General features: G+C 45.9%; 2 protein-coding genes across 3 annotated transcripts in view; one reads left to right on the forward strand and one right to left on the reverse strand.

Moving 5' to 3' along the window:
• Positions 1-13,079, reverse strand: part of PRPF38B (pre-mRNA processing factor 38B) — a 37,676-nt gene extending 24,597 nt beyond the window's left edge. Inside the window, exons 1-2 of one of the 2 annotated variants that reach the window (XM_040407095.1) lie at positions 12,977-13,076; positions 12,792-12,848 (exon numbers count right to left, since the gene is read on the reverse strand). Coding sequence is in view for 1 of the 2 variants with exons in the window: in XM_040407094.1 (XP_040263028.1) it covers positions 12,792-13,031 (240 nt within the window). In the remaining variant the exon portion in view is untranslated. Of the gene's footprint in view, positions 1-12,791 lie in introns of both variants that reach the window. The other variant, XM_040407094.1, reaches the window with a different exon arrangement.
• A 276-nt stretch (positions 13,080-13,355) lies between these two features.
• HENMT1 (HEN methyltransferase 1) overlaps positions 13,356-19,137 on the forward strand; it is an 80,566-nt gene continuing 74,784 nt past the window's right edge. Inside the window, exon 1 of the mRNA XM_040407096.1 lies at positions 13,356-13,425. The gene's annotated coding sequence lies outside the window, so the exon portion shown is untranslated. The remainder of the gene's footprint in view (positions 13,426-19,137) is intronic.

The following is a 19,137-nucleotide window of genomic DNA, read 5'->3' on the forward strand; positions in this document are numbered from 1 at the left end:
AGACCTGCACCTATATCAAGAACGGAGCCCCGCAAGTGAAGTAGGGCACACTGCGCATGCGCAGCCTCCCTCCATTCATTTTCGATGTGGCCGGTGAAAATAGCCGAGCTCTACGTTCTTTCTATGGGGAGCCGGCTTAGTGGTGGCCGGACCGGAGTCCTCCAGCCACCACCTTGCGGGGCTCCGTTCTCGATATAGGTGTGGGTCCCAGTGGTGGGACCCGCACCTATAAGACTATGTGGGCATATCCTAGCGATATGCCCCCATCGTCCATGATGACAACCCCGCTAACAAATCTCTAGAATTGGTCATCAATATCAGACTGGCAGGTGTCAGACACCCGCGCATGAGCTGTTTGGAAGCGGCTCAGCCGGTTAATATATAGGCATCAGAACTACATGGCTCGGTCCATTGTGTAGCAGACGGAGCTGGTTACTGAAGTGAATGGGAGCTGCAGAAACCAACTCCGTCCATTACACAATGGATGGACCCAAGTAGATTTGGATTCACTCCCAAACAACTGATCAACAAGGGTACAAGGAGTCGGACCCTGCTGATTGATACTGAAGACTTATCATAGGGATAAGTTATCAATTGAAGGGGAATTTAGTAGGGTAAAGAGCATTTTGACACTAGATATTTTGCAGAAATTATTGAGCAGGGGACCATGCAAAGTGAAAATGGCAAGTTTTCCACAGATATGGTATTTCAGACCACAATATGCTGTGCCCAGCTTGTGCCATCTGAGAAGCACCACACCCTTTAAATTTTTGGGTGGGTTCTACTTGGTACGGAAATGCCATAAATGTGGATTTACACTGCTGTTTGGGTACGCTGCAGGGTTCGGAGAGGAAAGACTTGGCTTTTGATAAGTTGGGTTACGGGCCCCATGTTTCTTTTGAACAGCCTCTGGATACCAGTATGGCTATTTTCTGGGAACCATTTTTTTTTCCCCTCAAAGAGCTGTGTGAAGGCATATCTTTTTGTGGGACCAGTTGCCATGATCACTAGTTCTATTTTGGGGTACGTACAACTTTTTGATAATTTTTTATTTAGCTTTTTTTGGAAGCAGGATTAATAAACAGCAGCAACTCTGCCAGTGCCTTTCTGGGTTTTGTTATTGTGGCGTATACCATGTGGGAAAATGACATGCCATCTTTATTCTGCTGGTCAGCAGAGATGCCAATTTCATGTTTTTTTGTTTTTTTTTAAGTATTACTACTTTTGCACAAAATGTTTAAAAAAAAAAAAAAAGTTTGTGTCGCCATGTTTTTCTTCATCTTTCTTGTGCGAGGGATCATTTTCTGCAGGATCAGGTGATGTTTTCAATTGTACCATTTTGGGATATATATGATTTTCTGATCAATATTATGCAAGGTGACAAATGTTCTGAGACGGTTTTTAATATTTTTTTTCTGCGTCCACCTGACGGGGTGTATCTGATATTTTTATAGAGCCGGTTATTAGTGACACAATGATACCAAATATATTTTGTTTTTTAACATTTCCTTCAATAGTAAATGGCTTTATGAGAGGAAAGGGGCACTTTTTTTGTAAAACACCTTTCTTTACTTTTTATTTTTGTCCCACTGTGGGACTTCAACTTTTTCCGAATCTGATCCCTTTTACCATGCAGTACAATACATGCTGTAATATAGTACATTGGAATTGTCAGTTTTACACTGACAGTTCGTCTAAGGGTCCATTCACATGTCCCCATTATGGGTCCGCAATTCTGCGGAACGGGTGCGGACCCATTCATTTTCAATATGCGGACAGTACACCGTATGCTGTCCACAATTCCGTTCCATGGCCCAGCAAAAAAAAATAGAACATGTCCTATTCTTGTCCGCAGCCACAGACAAGAAAAGGCATTGTGGGCCGCAAAATGCGAAACGCACATGGCCGGTGTCAGTGTTTTGCGGGTCCACAATTTGCGGACCACAAAACACTAGCGGACATATGAATGGACCCTAAGAGATCCAGCAGGGTGCTGGGCCTCATAGGCTTCCACAGCTGGCACGCTTTGAGGCCTTTGTAAAGCCTTGGGCTGCCATAGCATCCAGGGGGTGCCAATTAAATGAGAGGGATCCCCCTCCGTCTTTACACCAGTTAGATGCGGTGGTCAGCATTGACAGTGGCATCTAATGGGTTATTACGCCGGCATCAGAGATTACAGCAGATATAAACAGCCAGGCCATGCTGTAACAGCCAGGCCCCTGCCACTGATTGAGAGCACAGCTCCTGTCATCCTTAATCAGCTCGCCGTACATGTACCAGGGGTCCGAAACTTCCTGCCAGCCATGCTGTATGTACGTTGAAGGTCCAGAAGGAGGTCGTCCACTGGCTGCACTGGCGATATAGCCATATACTGCTGATGACTGATTTGACAAGCAGGAGATTCAGGCTCGGCCAGTCAGGAAGATGAAAGGGAGTCGAGCAGAAACTGTTAGTATGGGAACGACATCAGTGGTGATGTTGGGGGAATCAGTGACTGCCTCCCCGGGAGCCGTGTGAGGACTTGTTTTTGTGGGGTTGACAGAAGGCGTTCACACACATTTTATAGCTCAGGTTATTACAGATGCAGCAATACCAATTAGGTGTACTTTTAGCATTCTGAACACGGAACATTGTTTTGTGTTGCTCTCTAATATGTTTTTTTTTTTGCTTTACTTCTACTAGGGGACTTGGTCATGCAATCTCTTAATTACAGATCTAATACTTCTGCATCATAGTGCATTATGCCTGTCAGTGTAACAGATAGGGCTGCCAACTTAGCCAGCCTATGTTAGGCCCCTGGGCTTTTAGGACATCCCATTAGCACCACGTGACTGCAGTGCGGGGCCTTGTAGTTATGGGCTGATGGTCAGAGCCTCTTCCCTCTGTCCAACTGTGACCACACAGTCAATTGCGACCACAGTATCTAGAGTGTTACACAAGCAGGTTATAGGACAGGGTAAAGTGGTATTCTGAGTGCTGTACTCGGAAGCGCCATAGAAATAAATGAAGCAGTACACATGCCTGATAGGGCGCTCTGTTCATTTTGGGGGCACCAGAAAGAACTGGGTCTCTATTCTTGTGAACAGTGGTAGGACCCCCACCAATCTATTAGTTATTCCCTATTCTACGGATAGGGGATAACTTCACACAACCGGAATATCCCTTTATACAACACACTAGATGGCCACCTAACGTGTATGAGGGGCCTCCGGATAGCAGAATAAAGATCTAGCTTTTGCATTTCAACTGCCCAATCCTCAAGTTTTTGAGCAGAAAAGCCACCAGCCAGGTGTCTGCCAGCAGTGTATGGGGTGAAATCGGGAAGGATAGCTGTTGACTGGAGCATTTGGTTTAACAGTTCTCATCTGTATGGTCAGCCCCAAAGCAAAGCTGTGTTACCATCAGATACAACCGGTACCAATTTGAAAATTAACAGTAATGAAAATCTGCTCCTCGTATCCATCAAAATAAGGCAGAAGTAGCCTGAGCTCGCCGCAGACCAGATATTTGTGGGTAATTATCCGTCACTGGCTGACAGTTTTTGACGTACCCTTGATGAGTCACCTTCCAGCAACGCATGATAGAAGCAAGGCTGGCAGGAGGGTCGTCAACTTTTCTTGCACAGCTAAAGCACCCCAGGGGGGCACAGCCGTCAGGGGAAACCAATTATAGGAGCAAAACGGCCACCGCTGGAAAACCACAAAGGCACGATCTTAATCAGGATCTCAGAAGGCAGATAGGTCGGGGTGAACGCTATTTTGTGGCCTTTAACATACTAGAAGGCTTAGTGGTTGCTGAAAGTCTGACACAGATGTACTTCTTATTCCTCCCACGACAAGCAGATGACGATGTGTTCATTACAACCAGAAAAACAAGCTTTGCGCTCAGTAAGGCAGTGTAAGACAAATGCCAAAATCACTGCTAGAAAAAGGTCTGTCATGTACGACTGCATAACAAGGTCCAATAATCCCCTAAACAGACAGTCCGTCAGTAACCGGACCAGAGGACTGTGGTAAATATAGAGGGGGGGGGATAAAAAATGAAAACGCAGAAGTTCTCAGTCATTCACTTATAATCTAATCCACACAAAATGCTGAGGAAGGCTACATTCATATGACTATGTATTTTACAGTCCGCGAAATACGGATACCAGCCGTGTGCTTCCTGCACTTTCCTTGGTCCGAATTACAGAAATGCTCATTCTTGTCTGCAAAACAGACAACAGGACAGCTTCTATAATTTGCAGAACGGCCACATAGGTGTGGACAGCACACAGACGACATCTCAAAGAAGCGCCCATTTGTCCTGGAAAACTAAGGATTACAGGTCAAAGATGATGTTTTACTGGATAATTCAACCTATCCTGAACCCAAGAAGGTGCAGCAGCAGCGCTTCTCGGGCACAGCTTTCCCAGATGCTATGCATCTGTACTCCGAATGCTGGTACAGCCGAGCAGAGCGCTCTGAAGAGCATTGCAAAGTTTAGGTCCCCCATGAAGTGAATCTTCTCTGATGACATTAACCATTGATAAAGTGACCCCCCAGTTCTGAAAAAAAGAATTCAAACCAAAGCCTCATGCACATATTGCAGTCCGTAACCCACAGATCCGCAAAATACATTTATTACTCTTACCGGTGATCCGTTTTCCATGAGCCCATGACAGATCTATAAATAGGGTTCACCACACTCCATCCTCAGTTTGTGACAAGATGCCTAGAACCTTTAATTTCTGAATACAAAAATACTATAAAGAAGTTATCTTAAATATATGACTGACCGCATATTTCTTCTTTACGACTACTTTAAATGCTACATACATCTATAAGAATATATATATATATAGTGGGATAAAGTAGGTGCTGTCATGGGCTCATGGAAAACAGATTACCGGTAAGTGTAACCTTGAGAGAATAGACGATCACTTTAGGGTGGGATTACTGCCTGCAAGACTTTTCTCCCAAAGACCAAGTCCTGAGCAGAAGATAGATCTAACGGTTCAGGTATGCTCAACCTGCAGCCCTCCAGCTGTTGCAAAACTACAACTCCCAGCATGCCTGAACAGCCTACAGCTGGCCATTGTGAGAGTTGTAGTTTTACAACAGCTGGAGGGCCGCAGGTTGAGCATGCCTGATCCTAACCTATAATGTCTATAAAACGTGCTTGGAGAGCTCCAGGTAGCTGCTCTACAAATTTGGTCAATTGTGGCCCTGCCTTTTTCTGCCCAGGTAGCTGCTCTACACTTGTAGAGTGGGCTGAGAACACGGAGGGCACCTGAAGATTTGCAGAAGAGTAGGCTAGACTTATAGTTCTCATTATCCATCTAGTGACTTAGACCTTTGTTGGGGCCCTGGACCGAACAAATAATTGAGGGGCTTTTCTCCACTCTTTTGTAGTGTCTAGGTATCTACACACGCATCTCATAACTAGCGTATGGAATTTTTCCTCCCCATCATTTTCGGGATCCTGGCAGAATGAGGGCAAATTGATCTCTTGTGACCGGTGGAAATCGGAAACAACCTTAGGGAGAAGAGACCGGATCCGGCCTAACACAATTCTGTCTTCCAAAATTAAGGTATAAGGAGGAGAGGCTAAGAGGATAAGGCCGAAATCTCCCCCACTCGCCTGGCTGATGTAATAGCTACAAGAAAGGCCGTCTTGTATGACAACATCTTCAGAAAGATTGAATCCAATGGTTCGAAAGGACTTTGTGTGAGCATGGAAAGGACAATATTTAAATCCCAGGGAGATGATCTGGATTTAGGGAAAGGATTTAATCTAATTGACGCCTTTATGAATCTTTTAATCCAAGGATGAGATGCCAAAAGTACAGTCGAACAATACACTAAGGGCATAGACCTGAACTTTAAGTGTACTAGGCCTTAATTTCTTATTTAGACCTTCCTGCAAGAAATCTGCATATGCAGATCCACAATACACGGGCACAGTTCCGTGTGCATTCTGCATCATGGATGCGGACCCATTGACTTGAATGGGTCCACAAATCCGGAGATGCGGAATGGTGTGGAACGGAATCCTATGGAAGCACTAAAGAGTGCTTCCGTGGGGTTTTCTCCCTGTACTTCCGTTCCGCAAAAAGACAGAACAGGTCATATCTTTTTGCGGAACAGGCGGATCCATTAAAGTGAATAGTTCCACGAACCGCTGCCCCACGGTCGGTGTCTGTGCATTGCGGCCTGCAGCACGGCCATGGGGCGCACACGTTCATGTGCAGGAGACCTTAGAGTGATCATTCTGGACCTGCTGAATTCCCTTATCCTTTGTTGTATTGACAGAAGCTTCGCCATCAGGAGGTATGACTTTTGGGATAAGGAATCTAGTTGAATTCCCCGGAAGGTGAATTGGAAACTTGCTGTCACAAGACTTTTCCCAATTTATAAACCAGCCCAGGCTCATTAAAGTTTTCAATACTTCTTGCACTACTAGCAGGTCGTCTAGATTAGGAAAAATTATAATGTCTGACCTCCTTATTTGTGCCATCACTTCCCCCATCAATTTTGTAAAAATTCTGGTTGCCTGTGATATCCCAAAGGGAAAGGCCCTGAACTGAAGATGGACAACTGATTCTTTCACCTGTACTGCCACCCCGAGATATTTCTGAGACGAGGTGTGAATAGGCTCATGGTAATAGGCATCCTTGATATCTATTGACACCATGACGCAATTGGGAATCAGATGTAGAATTGTTGATATCGATTCCATGCGGAATTTTTGGTATGTTAGATATAAATTCAGCTCCTTTAGATTTAGTATAGTCCGATAGGACCCATTCGGTTTGGGGACTAGAAGAAGCGTCAAATAAAATCCATCTATTTCTTCTGTTGGAACTCGGACTTGAACTGATTTGTTTATGAGGCTTCTTATTTCGCCTAATAACACAGTTTGTTTTGGAGAGTGGCGCTTTAATGCTGCAATTTTCAGTCTTTTTGGTGGGAGTCTTGAATTCCAGCCGGTAGCCTTCCTTTATAATCTCCTTTACCCATGTACTTGATGTTATTCTTTACCAGGCTTGAAAATAAGACAGACGACGCCCCACCTGAGCCCTGGCGTCATTGTTGAGGAGCGTTGGAGGACTGGGGCTTGGACTTGAATAAAAAGGCCTTTTGATCCCTCCTCCAATCCGTGCCTTTCTTTTGAAACCCATCTTCGTTCTTTTTGTCTCTGAAACGAAATGGTCTTCTCTGTTTTGTAAAACTAGTTACTGGAAATGCATTTTTCTATCGGATGCTTTATCTAATATCTTGTCCAGTACTGGGCCAAATAAAAAATTTCCTTGGCAAGGAATGGCACACAACTTTGACTTGGAAGCAACAGATCCTTTCCAACCCTTGAGCCAAAGAGATCTTCAGGCCGAATTTGATAATGCGGCTGCTCTGGCAGATAACCTTAGAGCATCAGCCGACACATCCAAAATAAAAATCGACCGCTTTTGCCATTGTCTGGATTGCTTCTAGAAGTTGTTTCCTTGGGGTTCTGTTAGCAACGTGTGACTAACTTCCCTGCGACTGAAGTTGTAGCAATATTTGGTAAACGAAGAAGTAGATGCTTCCCATTTTTTTTTCTAAGTGTCTGCCCTTTTATCCATTGGATCCTTGAGGGAGCCCAGATCTTCAAATGGGAGCGCTGATCTCTTATTAACTTTCACCACTGGAGCATCTACTCTTGGAACCTCCTGCCAACTCTGCGACATCCTCATTAAAGGGGTACTTCCTTTTAACCGATCTGGGAACAAAAAACTTTATCAGGATTTGTTCCATTCCCTCTTTATCAACTCCTTAAAACAATCTTGGACAGGGAATAGTCTTCCATTTTAAACAGGGGCCTTCCCATAAGGTCCTCAGAAGAGGAATCTGAGCTTTCTACCACTTCCTCTGACAAGTCTAAATTCTCTTTCTTGAGCCTTCCTCTGCCTGGAAGAACCCAGAAGCGATTTTTTTAATAGTTCCACAGAAGAATGGACTTCCATCCTGACCAGATTCTGTATATTCTGGAACAAATATGGGGATTCTCCCGCTACCAATTTGTCCAGGCAGGGTTGACAGCAGGCTTTTGGATAAGACGGGCTCAACTTCTTTTTAAAAATCCCACATAATCTCCCCTTTGACTTGTGTGTAGCCTTCCTGGGGGCCTCTAACTTGCATCAACACATAGCCCATACAAAATTACTGGAGAATATTATAAAGAGATAATCTCCCCAAAAGGAGACTGTGGTGTACAACCCCTCCCATGAGTACCATGCCAGTTTCTGTTGCTGCTCTTGTTTCTCCATGAGCTGCTGAGCATCAACTTCCTCCTGCATGATGCCGATACACTGGAGGGGGACTGGAAGGAAAGTCTTTCCGTCTACTGAACTTGCCCAGGCTGTATCCACCTTTCCTTCCAACTTGGCTGGCCAGCATCCTCATTTCATGGGCTGCGCACCATGTTTTTAGCCCCTCTCCTTCCCCGTTACGTGTGGAACGCACACGTCATTCCGGTGCGCCGGAAACAGGACCTGCAGGCGCACGCCGAACCAGGGAGAGGACGCCTCCCTCCGGAACTACCCTAGAAGCCCTGCAGCCCCCTTAACGATCCGGGAAAGAATCATCCCCCTGTCCTAAGGACAGGAAAGAGGAGGAAGAATGAGGATGGAGTGTGGTGAACCCTATTTAAGATCTGGGAAGTTCCTGTTTCCTGTCCGGAAGGAGGAGGATCTCTCACAGGTGCTGTCATGGGGCGTAATGGAAATACAGACTTCCTTCCGTGTACAACCCACATTTTCTTCACTCATTACTAGAAACTATTATTCTTGTCTAGGACACGGACAAGATTAGGACATGTTCTACAGACGTGTGGATGATATCCATGTGCTGCCTTTTTTCTCTCTTGCAAAACCACAGAAATAAATGGCTCAAAACTGTACAAAATGTGGATTGGGCACAGATACAAAATAAAATAATACATGAGGCCTAAATGTGTCTCTGAATTTTTTTTCTGCCAGTTAAAAGCAGACAGTAGCACATGTCATTCTTTACTAACCGGTTTTAATTTTCTATTTCCTGAACATGATTATGAGGGCTGCCATCTTGCCTGAACTGTTCACAGCATTAAGAGATTAGCTTTACAGCAGTCACCATGGCCATAGACACAATGGACAGGAGGGGACCTCATTGACTTATATGGGACATTTTTCTAGGCATGGTCTGTGACCTGTGCAGAGGTCAGGAGGGGGCAGACAAGCTGTGATAGCACCTATTGAGAATGGTGTATCCCATGTTATCTATGTACAAGTGATCCATGTCATTGTAATCCTGCCTGTAACACACAGATAACTGAAGTAAAGTAATCTATACAGAGCAAGAAGTGGTGCCCATTAGACTGCTGGTACGTTCACATCTGTGGCATCAACTCTGTTCTCTACCTGAGTTTCCCGTATCCTGCCGCACACCACGGGATCCCCATTGACCTTAATGGAATTGACAGGACCTGGCTGCTTCCAATTGAAAAAATAAATACTGCAGGCAAGCAGCCAGGTACTGACAGATTCCATTATAATCAATGGGGATCCAGTATCTGGCTATGCCCAACATGATAAATTCAGGTAGTCTATCCCTCTGCCGGAACACATTACTGGAGATGTGCAGCATAGGTGAACCTGGCATTAGTAGCCAGTGCACAAACTGCAGAATTTATCAGCAACATTTTTAAAAAATATGTTCAACATAAAAACATGATTCAAACAATAGGTCACTTTCTCATTAGGGCTCATGCACACAACAGCTGATGGCCTGTGCCCGTATTGCAGCCCACAAACAGCCAGTCCGCAATATATGGGCACCAGCTGTTTGTGCTTCGTGTCATGGATGCAGACCCATTCACTCGAGTGCTTCTCTGGGGGTTTCTCTCCATGCCTCCACACCACAAAAAAAAAAAAAATAGAACTTGGTCTTTTTTTGCGGTGCAGACTGATCACGGACCCATTCAATGGGTCAGCAGCCATCTGCGCCAGACACATGGCCAGTGCTCGTGCATTTCGGTCCCCAATGCACGGCAAGGTCAGCACACGTTTGTGTGCGTGAGCCCTTAACTGGAGAAAAGAAAAGAACTTTCACACTCTCGTTTTGTGCGGATCCGTCATGGACGGATCCGTTCAGATAATACAACCGTCTGCATCCGTTCAGAACGGATCCCTTTGTATTATCTTTAACATAGCCAAGACCGATCTGTCTTGAACACTTTTGAAAGTCAATGGAGGACGGATCCGTTTTTCTATTGTGCCAGTGAAAACGGATCAGTCACCTTTGACTTACATTGTGTGCCAGGGGGGATCCGTTTGGCTCAGTTTCATCAGACGGACACTTGCCTCCATAGCAGAATGTAGACTGAACAGATGCATTCTGAGTGGATCCTTTTCCATTCAGAATGCATTAGAATGCAAACTGATCCGTTTTGGACCAGTTGTAAGCGCCCTCAACTGATCTCACAAACGGAAAGCCAAAACGCCAATGTGAAAGTAGACTTACCTGGGTCCTCCTTTTCAATTATTCAGCTGCAGATCCACCAATTCCCAGGCTCCTCTTCTGTCATCCAAGATGGCTGCACACTGCTTCCCAGACTGAAGCATACTGTGCTTTTAGTAGTCCAACACTTCCCGCTGCCCTCAGATAACCAGCACTGCTCATGTGAGCAGGGCTGACCAACCCAAGAGCACAACTGAGCAAGTAGGAAGTGTCTTTGATTACCAAGTGCAGCGAGTCTGAGAAACAGTCCGACCATCTTGGATGACGGGAAAGGAGCTCAGGAATCTGAGGATGTGAAAAGCAGGAGGGCACACAGTTAAGTGTTTCGTTTTTTCCCCAGTTAATATGATTTTTTTCTCTTGAACTGTGTGCGCGCTTGAAAGTGCTTTTTGTGGATCAGATGCGGACTCATCCATCTCAATGCGGCCGCAAAAGATGCAGACAGCACACCTGTGCGCTGTCCACATTCGCATGTCCGTTCCACAGCCACGGAAAAAAATAAATAAATAAATAGAACATGTCCTATTCTTGTCCATTTTGCAGCCAAGGATAGGACATTTTTACAGAAGTTTAAAAAAAAAATGTAAAAAAAAATGGCTTGCACTGGGACGGGAATCAGTGTTTTGCGGATCTGCAATTACCAGAAGGCAAAACACTTACGGCTGTGTGCGTGAGCCCTTAATGTATGAAACAATCAGGACGCATACAGCTCCAGAAATGGAAAAAGGTGAGAGCGTTTCACATACTCTGAGAAGAAAGTATGGTGAACAGAGATGTTCAGGAGAAGACAGGAGGGTGCAAGGGCTTGGTTGACCATACTACAGCAAATGAAATAAAAAGTCTAGAGCCCTGAAAGGGATTTTCCCGCCTAACCACAGGATAGATAAATGTCTGCTGCTGACCCTTCGGTTCCTCCTGACCACAGTGATGCGCTGCTGCTCCACGTCACGTGTGACCACCAAACCATTCATACTCCAGATCCATGGGACCCCTAACAGACAGTTGTCACCTCCTGTGATAAATCTTCATAGAGGAAAAACCCCTTTAAATAGGTTTTGCAGAAATATGGTCATTTTTTAATTAGCCCCCCGTAGTGTAGGGTACATAATGAATATCCATATCTATCTGCTCCCAGTCTTCTTCTGGAGGGGGTCATGGGTGCCGCTGCAGCCAATCACTGGCCCCTGACAGTTTCAAAATCTCTGCTGCCAGAATAGAAACACTCGCTTTCACCCAGAGGCTACATCTTATTCAGGCAATCTCCTGGAGACTTAAGTGGCTTTTCAACCATTTTGTAAAAAAACTAGCGTAAAAGAAAAAACCCCACAAAGGACTTGACTGCACCAGATGAAAAAACTAACAGCCTAGAGCCAGGGATGCCCAACCTGCAGCACTCCAGCTGTGCAAAACTACAACTCCCAGCATGCCCTAATAGCTGTAGGCTGTCCAGGCATGCTGGGAGTTGTAGTTTTACAACAGCTGGAAGGCCGCAGGTTGGGCATCCCTGGAGTAGACAAAGATGCCACGCAGGAAATGTTAAGCACATCCTTTTGCAAATTACGGATGTAAGACGAGTTTAAAGTCTAACAGGGATATTGATGCCAACTTCACACAACAGTCCTTCCGGGGAAGCCGTCAGAGGTTCTGCCCCTAAACAGCCATCACCACCATAGACTGAGGCTTGGGGAACCTATTGGTACAACCACTAATACACATCATGGGGGGGGGGGGGGGGGGGGGGGGGTCAGCTCCAGGGTGTTTCTTCTGTCGGCAAGCACAGGAGCAACCCCACTCATCTGGGACTGACTACAACCCACGGGCAGAACGGTGGCTCAGTGGTTAGCACTAGGTCCAAATCTGGACAACATCTGCTTGTATGTTCCCCCCACAATCCAGACATACGGATAGGGAACGTAGATTGTTACTTTCAGGGTGGGGGCCTCAGAAACCCCAATCATGTTTGAGAGGGGCTGCCACCGAGACCACCTGTCTGCTGAGGGTTATCCACCAAGGTCCACTGTGCTCCTGAGGGCACAAATGGATGTGTTCAGACAGGTGTCTGCAGACCTCATAGTGCGGTTTAGGGGGGGGGGGGGAGGGGGGTCACAAAAACTGACAATTTGCCACACACAGCATGCAGTCATCTCACATAAAGGAAACCGTGTAAAGTGTAAAACTCCCGCCCGTACAGATCACATGGATAGAGCATGCGGCAAGACAGAAAAGTCCTGTGTGAACAGCCCCCCATACATGACACTGCCCCGCTCTCCGCACCTTAAAGTAGATTTCGTCCACCACTTCATGGTAGGTCTTCAGCTCATACAGCTGAACCTTGAAATATGGAGAAGACAAGATGTTGGTCAGAATCATAGGGTTGAGATTCATAGTCTTTTCATTGCCCCACAGCGGGAGCACATTCCCAGGCTTCCCAGAGGGCGCAGGCTTGTTCCCACCACCACCTGTCTGAGTGGCTTGCGGGGTCCCCCCGAGGGCCGCCGCGTTGTTATTCGCCATTTGTAACCGGAGAAAATATGGCGGCTGCCTCACCGGACAGCAGGAAGTGACGTCATGTAGTGGAAAGGAGGAAGAAAGGCGGCCTAACAGGCCGTCTAAGGGACCAATCGGGTCGCTGGAATACGCGGCCAAATCAGAACTCTTCTATTGGGCGCCCAATCAAGGGCTTCGTGTCTTGAAGCCTTGGAGTAACCAATCTGAATGAACCGCCTTAGCCCGGGAGGCCCCTCCCCTTTTGCCACTTCGAATCTTTATTTAAACCGTCGATAGACAGGACAATGAACGCTCTAAGTCGGCGGGAAGGATGATTCGTAATGTAATGAGTGGCGCTGTACGTGTAGTCTCGCAGTGTTACGGTCGGGAATTCACGCGGCCCTGTGTTTGTAGCTCTCAGGTCAGGAGGACTGTTTCCAGTTGTTCGCCTCCCGTCCCAGATGGCTCTTTTATTGGCGGGGACCGGTTCAGCTTTGACCGTGTGTTATACTAGATAGCTCTCACCTCCCTCTAACTCCCTCCAATACCAAGCTATACACAGTATTACACACCCAGTCCTACCAGCGCCCCCTTATGGTACGTTCACACCACAGTGAGAAAATGCATGTAAAAGTGATGTCAGTTTTTCATGTCCATTTCCTGGCCAGCACAATACCCTCGGTATATATAATGGCCCCTATAGTGCCCCTGAGCATATAATGGGCCACCACAGTGCCCTCTGTAGATATAATGCCCCTCAGCTGTGCAGCCGATATAGATAATGCCCCAGCACAATACCCTCAGTATATATAATGGCCCCTATAGTGCCCCAGGACATATAATAGCCCACCACAGTGCCCTCTGTAGATATAATGCCCCTCAGCTGTGCAGCTGATATAGATAATGCCCCAGCACAATACTTTCAGTATATATAATGGCCCCTATAGTGCCCCAGGACATATAATGGCCCACCACAGTGCCCTCTGTAGATATAATACCGCTCAGCTGTGCAGCTGATATAGATAATGCCCCAGCACAGTACCCTCGGTATATATAATGACCCCTATAGTGCCCCAGGGCATATAATAGCCCACCACAGTGCCCTCTGTAGATATAATGCCCCTCAGCTGTGCAGCTGATATAGATAATGCCCCAGCACAATACTTTCAGTATATATAATGGCCCCTATAGTGCCCCAGGACATATGATTGCCCACCACAGAGCCCTCTGTAGATATAATACCGCTCAGCTGTGCAGCTGATATAGATAATGCCCCAGCACAGTACCCTCGGTATATATAATGACCCCTATAGTGCCCCAGGGCATATAATGGCCCACCACAGTGCCCTCTGTAGATATAATACCGCTCAGCTGTGCAGCTGATGCCCTTCAGTTGTGCAGCCAGTATAGATAATGCCCTAGCACAATACCCTTGGTATATAAAATGTCCCCTATAGTGCCCCAGGGCATATTATTGTAGATATAATGCCCTTTGTAGATATAATGCCCCTCAGCTGTGCAGTCAGTATAGATAATGCTCCAGCACAATACTTTCGGTATATATAATGGCCCCTATAGTGCCCCAGGACATTTAATGGCCCACCACAGTGCCCTCTCTAGATATAATGCCCTTCAGTTGTGCAGCCAGTATAGATAATGCCCCAGCACAATACCCTTGGTATATATAATGGCCACTATAGTGCCCCATGGCATATGATTGCCCACCACAGAGCCCTCTGTAGATATAATGCCCCTCAGCTGTGCAGCCAGTATAGATAATGCCCCAGCACAATACCCTCAGTATATATAATGGCCCCTGTAGTGCCTCAGGACATATAATAGCCCACCACAGTGCCCTCTGTGCAGCCAGTATAGATAATGCCCACTTTCCTGCATCTCTGGTGTTCCGACAAATTAAAATAAAAAATACTCCACCACGGGCACTCATGGTGCTCTGCACTGGAGGCGGCAGGGCCTGACCCTTTCAGTGTGATTATCATAAAACGCCGGTCCGTGTAAATGACCCCCAGTGCGTTTTTAGCAGTTCTCATCCACAAGTGGCAGAAAAATCCTCCACAGAAACTGACCTGAGGTGCAGATTTTAAATCTGCATTATGTCGATTTATACCGCGGATTCTCATCATGGATTTCACTCTTTGCATTGAAAAAAGTCAAATCTGGATCTAATCAGCTGCATGTCACCAACAATATGGCGACAAAAATGCAGACCGTAACGTGCTGCCCTCTACAGAACTGTCCTATTCTTATCTGTAATGCGGACAAGAACAGGACATGTTCTGTCTTTTTGCAGGGCCTCGTAACGGGCATACGATTGCGGACAGCACACAGTGTGCTGTCCATATCTTTTGTGGCCCCATTGAATGGATGGGTCCACATCCGATCTGCAAAAAATGTGTATCGGATGCGTGCATGAGCCCTTAGGCCACCTGCACACGGGTGTGGGTAAAAGTGCAAAATCAACACAAATTTCCGTGCGGATTTCTGTGCGTTTCTGCAGCATATCTGCAGTGTGTAATTGCTGTTTTGCCACAGATCTCACCCTTCCTTTGAAAAGGGTGTAATCCTCAGTTTAAACTGCAAACATAATTGACATGCTATTTATTTTGAAATCTGTAAAGTGTACATGAGGTTTGTGTAATCTCGTATACTTTGCTGGTACTGTAAGGCCTCTTTCACACGGGTGTTGCGTGAACATGCACGATTTTTCCGCGCAAATGCAAAACATTGTAATGCGTTTTGCACTCGCTTGAGAAAAATCTGCATGTTTGGTACCCAAACCCGAACTTCTTCACAGAAGTTCGGGCTTGGGATCGGTGTTCTGTAGATTGTATTATTTTCCTTTATAACATGGTTATAAGGGGAAATAATAGCATTCTGAATACAGAATGCATAGTACAATAGCGCTGGAGGGGTTAAAATAAATAATTAAACTCACCTTAATCCACTTGCTCGCACAGCCCAGCTTCTCTTCTGTCTTCTTTTTTGCTGTGTGCAGGAAAAGGACCTGTGGTGACGTCACTCCGGTCATCACATGGTCCATCACATGATCCATCACCATGGTAAAAGATCATGTGACGGACCATATGATGACCGGAGTGACGTCACCACAGGTCCTTTTCCAGCACACAGCAAAAAAGAAGACAGAAGAGAATCCGGGCTGCGCGAGCAAGTGGATTAAGGTGAGTTAAATTATTTAAATTTTTTTTTTAACCCCTCCGGCCCTATTTTACTATGCATTCTGTATTCAGAATGCTATTATTTTCCCTTATAACCATGTTATAAGGGAAAATAATAATGATCGGGTCCCCATCCCGATCATCTCCTAGCAACCGTGCGTGAAAATCGCACCGCATCCGCACTTGCTTGCGGATGCTTGCGATTTTCACACAACCCCATTCATTTCTATGGGGCCTGCGTTACGTGAAAAACGCACAAAGAGGAGCATGCTGCGATTTTCACGCAACGCACAAGTGATGTGTGAAAATCACCGCTCGTGTGCACAGCTCCATAGAAATGAATGGGTCAGGATTCAGTGCGGGTCCAATGCGTTCAACTCACGCATTGCATCCGCGCGGAAAACTTGCCTGTGTGAAAGGGGCCTAATATGCTGTGGTTTTTCAAAAAGGGAATCCACTCAGAAAAACCACATGGATTTTGCAACATGTGCAGGTGGCCTTAGAGTCCTGAAATCTGCTGAATTAGGCCTCTTGCACACGAACGTTTTTTTTTTTCCCGTTTCCATTCCATTTTTTGCGTTCCGTATATGGTCCGTATAAGGAAACATTTATTTCAATGAGTCCGCAAAAAAACCCGAATGTACTTCGTATGCATTCCGTTTCCGTTTTTTCCGTTCAGTTCAAAGATAGAACATGTCCTATTATTGTCCGCATAACGGACAAGGATAGTACTGTTCTATTAGGGGCCAAAATACTGAAAAAGCCATACGTCCGTATGAATGAGTCCAGATCCGTTCCACAATTTTCAATGGGGTCGCGGAACGGAAGTGCGGATGTGGACAGAACATAGTGTGCTGTTCACATCCGCACTTCCGTTCCGCAACCCCGCCAAAAAATAGAGCATGTCCTATTCTTGTCCACAGACACGGACAAGAAAAGGCATTTCTATTGGGGTGCCGGCCATGTGCAGTCCGGTGTTTTGTGGATCCGCAGTTTGCAGACCGCAAAACATTTGCGGACTTGTGAATGGAGCCTTACACTGACATAATGCTGTCAGTGTAATACAATAGATTCCAGGACTTAGGCTCCATTCACACGTCTGCAATTGTGGTCCGCATCCGTTCCCTAATTGTGCGGAACGGGTGCGGACCCATTAATTCTCTATGGGGACAGAATGGATGCGGAGAGCACACTATGTGCATCCGCATTTCCAGAGCACGCCGCCGATCTTCCAGTCCGCGGCTCCGGAAAAAAATTGTGGATCTGCAAAACACGGATTCCGTCCACTTTGCGGAACGGAACGCCCGAGCCATAATAGAACAGTCCTATCCTTGTCCGTAATGCGGACAATATTAGGACATGTTCTATATTTTTTTTTTGCGAAATGGGCATACGGACACGGAACGCACACGAAGTAATTTTCGTGTTTTTTTTTTGCAGCCCCATTGAAGTGAATGGCTCCACAAAAAAAAATATAGAACATGTCTGACCTCTGGTGGTTGTTCTTCAGTTAGACAGGTTCATATTCACTTAGACTGGTCTAATTTATTTGTGCATTAAAAAGTCACCTCTTTGCGGTCTTCAGGAAAGTGCGATTTTTAATGCAAAAAAAAATCACAACTCACCACTCAAAACAGACGAAGACAAATACGCCAGCTCTGGGGTGACCTAGAACTTAGACTGTTTATGCGCTTTGTTGTGTTTCTGTGGGCTTCTGATTCGTGCCTCCACTTTGCAAAAGATATATTAATTCCTATCTTCGGTCGTATCTTGCAGATCGCGGACCCATTCAAGTCAGTGGGTCTGTGTCCGCAGCACAGAGTGCACAAGGCCAGTGCCCGTATATTGCGGATATGTTGTTTACGGTCCTCGATACGAGCACTGAGCCAGTACGGTGGTATGCATGAACCCTTACCCCAACCAAATACAGTCCTGATCAAAAGTTTAAGACCACTTGAAAAATGGCTAAAAATCATATTTTATATTGTTGGATCTTAACAAGGTTCCAAGTAGAGCTTCAACATGCAACAAGAAGAAATGAGAGTGAGACAAAACATTTTTTGAGCATTCAATTAATTGAAAATAATGATCAAACTGAAACAGGCTGTTTTTCAGCTGATCCAAATTTTAGGACCACATGCCTTTAAAAGGCCAAATCTGTGCAAAGATGTGGATTCATTGTCATTCTCTGTCAGGTAGTCACACGTTGTGATGGCAAAGGCAAAAAAAACTCTCCCTTTTTGAACGTGGTTGGGTTGTTGAACTGCATAAGCAGGGTCTCACAGCGCGCCATCGCTGCTGAGGTGGGACGCAGTAAGACAGTCATTTGGAATTTCTTAAATGATCCTGAGGGTTATGGAACCAAAAAGTCAAGTGGAAGACCCCAAAAAATTTTCATCAGCACTGAGCCGGAGGATCCAATTGGCTGTCCGTCAAGACACTGGACGACCCGCGACTAAAATTAAGGCCCTTACTGGTGCTGACTGCAGCCCCATAACCATCAGACGGCATCTGAGACTGAAGGGCTTCAAAAACAAAAAATGTCTTCAAAGACCTCGTCTCCTTGAACGCCACACAACTGCTCGTTTGGACTTTGCAAGAGAGCACCAAACATGGGACATTCAAATGTGGAAGGAAGTTTTATTCTCTGAAGAGAAAAAATTGAACCTTGATGGTCCTGATGGTTTCCAACATTACTGGCATGACAAGCAGATCCCACCGAGATGTTTTCTACACGCCACAGTGGAGGGGGCGCCATAATGGTCTGGGGTGCTTTTTCCTTCAGTGGAACAATGGAGCTTCAGGAAGTGCAGGGGCATCAAACGGCCGCTGGCTATGTCCAGATGTTGAAGAGAGCATTCCTCATGACTGAGGGCCCTCGTCTGTGTGGTAACGACTGGGTTTTCAACAGGACAACGCTACAGTACACAATGCCC

Source organism: Bufo bufo, chromosome 9 (assembly GCF_905171765.1).
Source record: "Bufo bufo chromosome 9, aBufBuf1.1, whole genome shotgun sequence".
In the NCBI taxonomy this organism is placed as follows: Eukaryota; Metazoa; Chordata; class Amphibia; order Anura; family Bufonidae; genus Bufo; species Bufo bufo.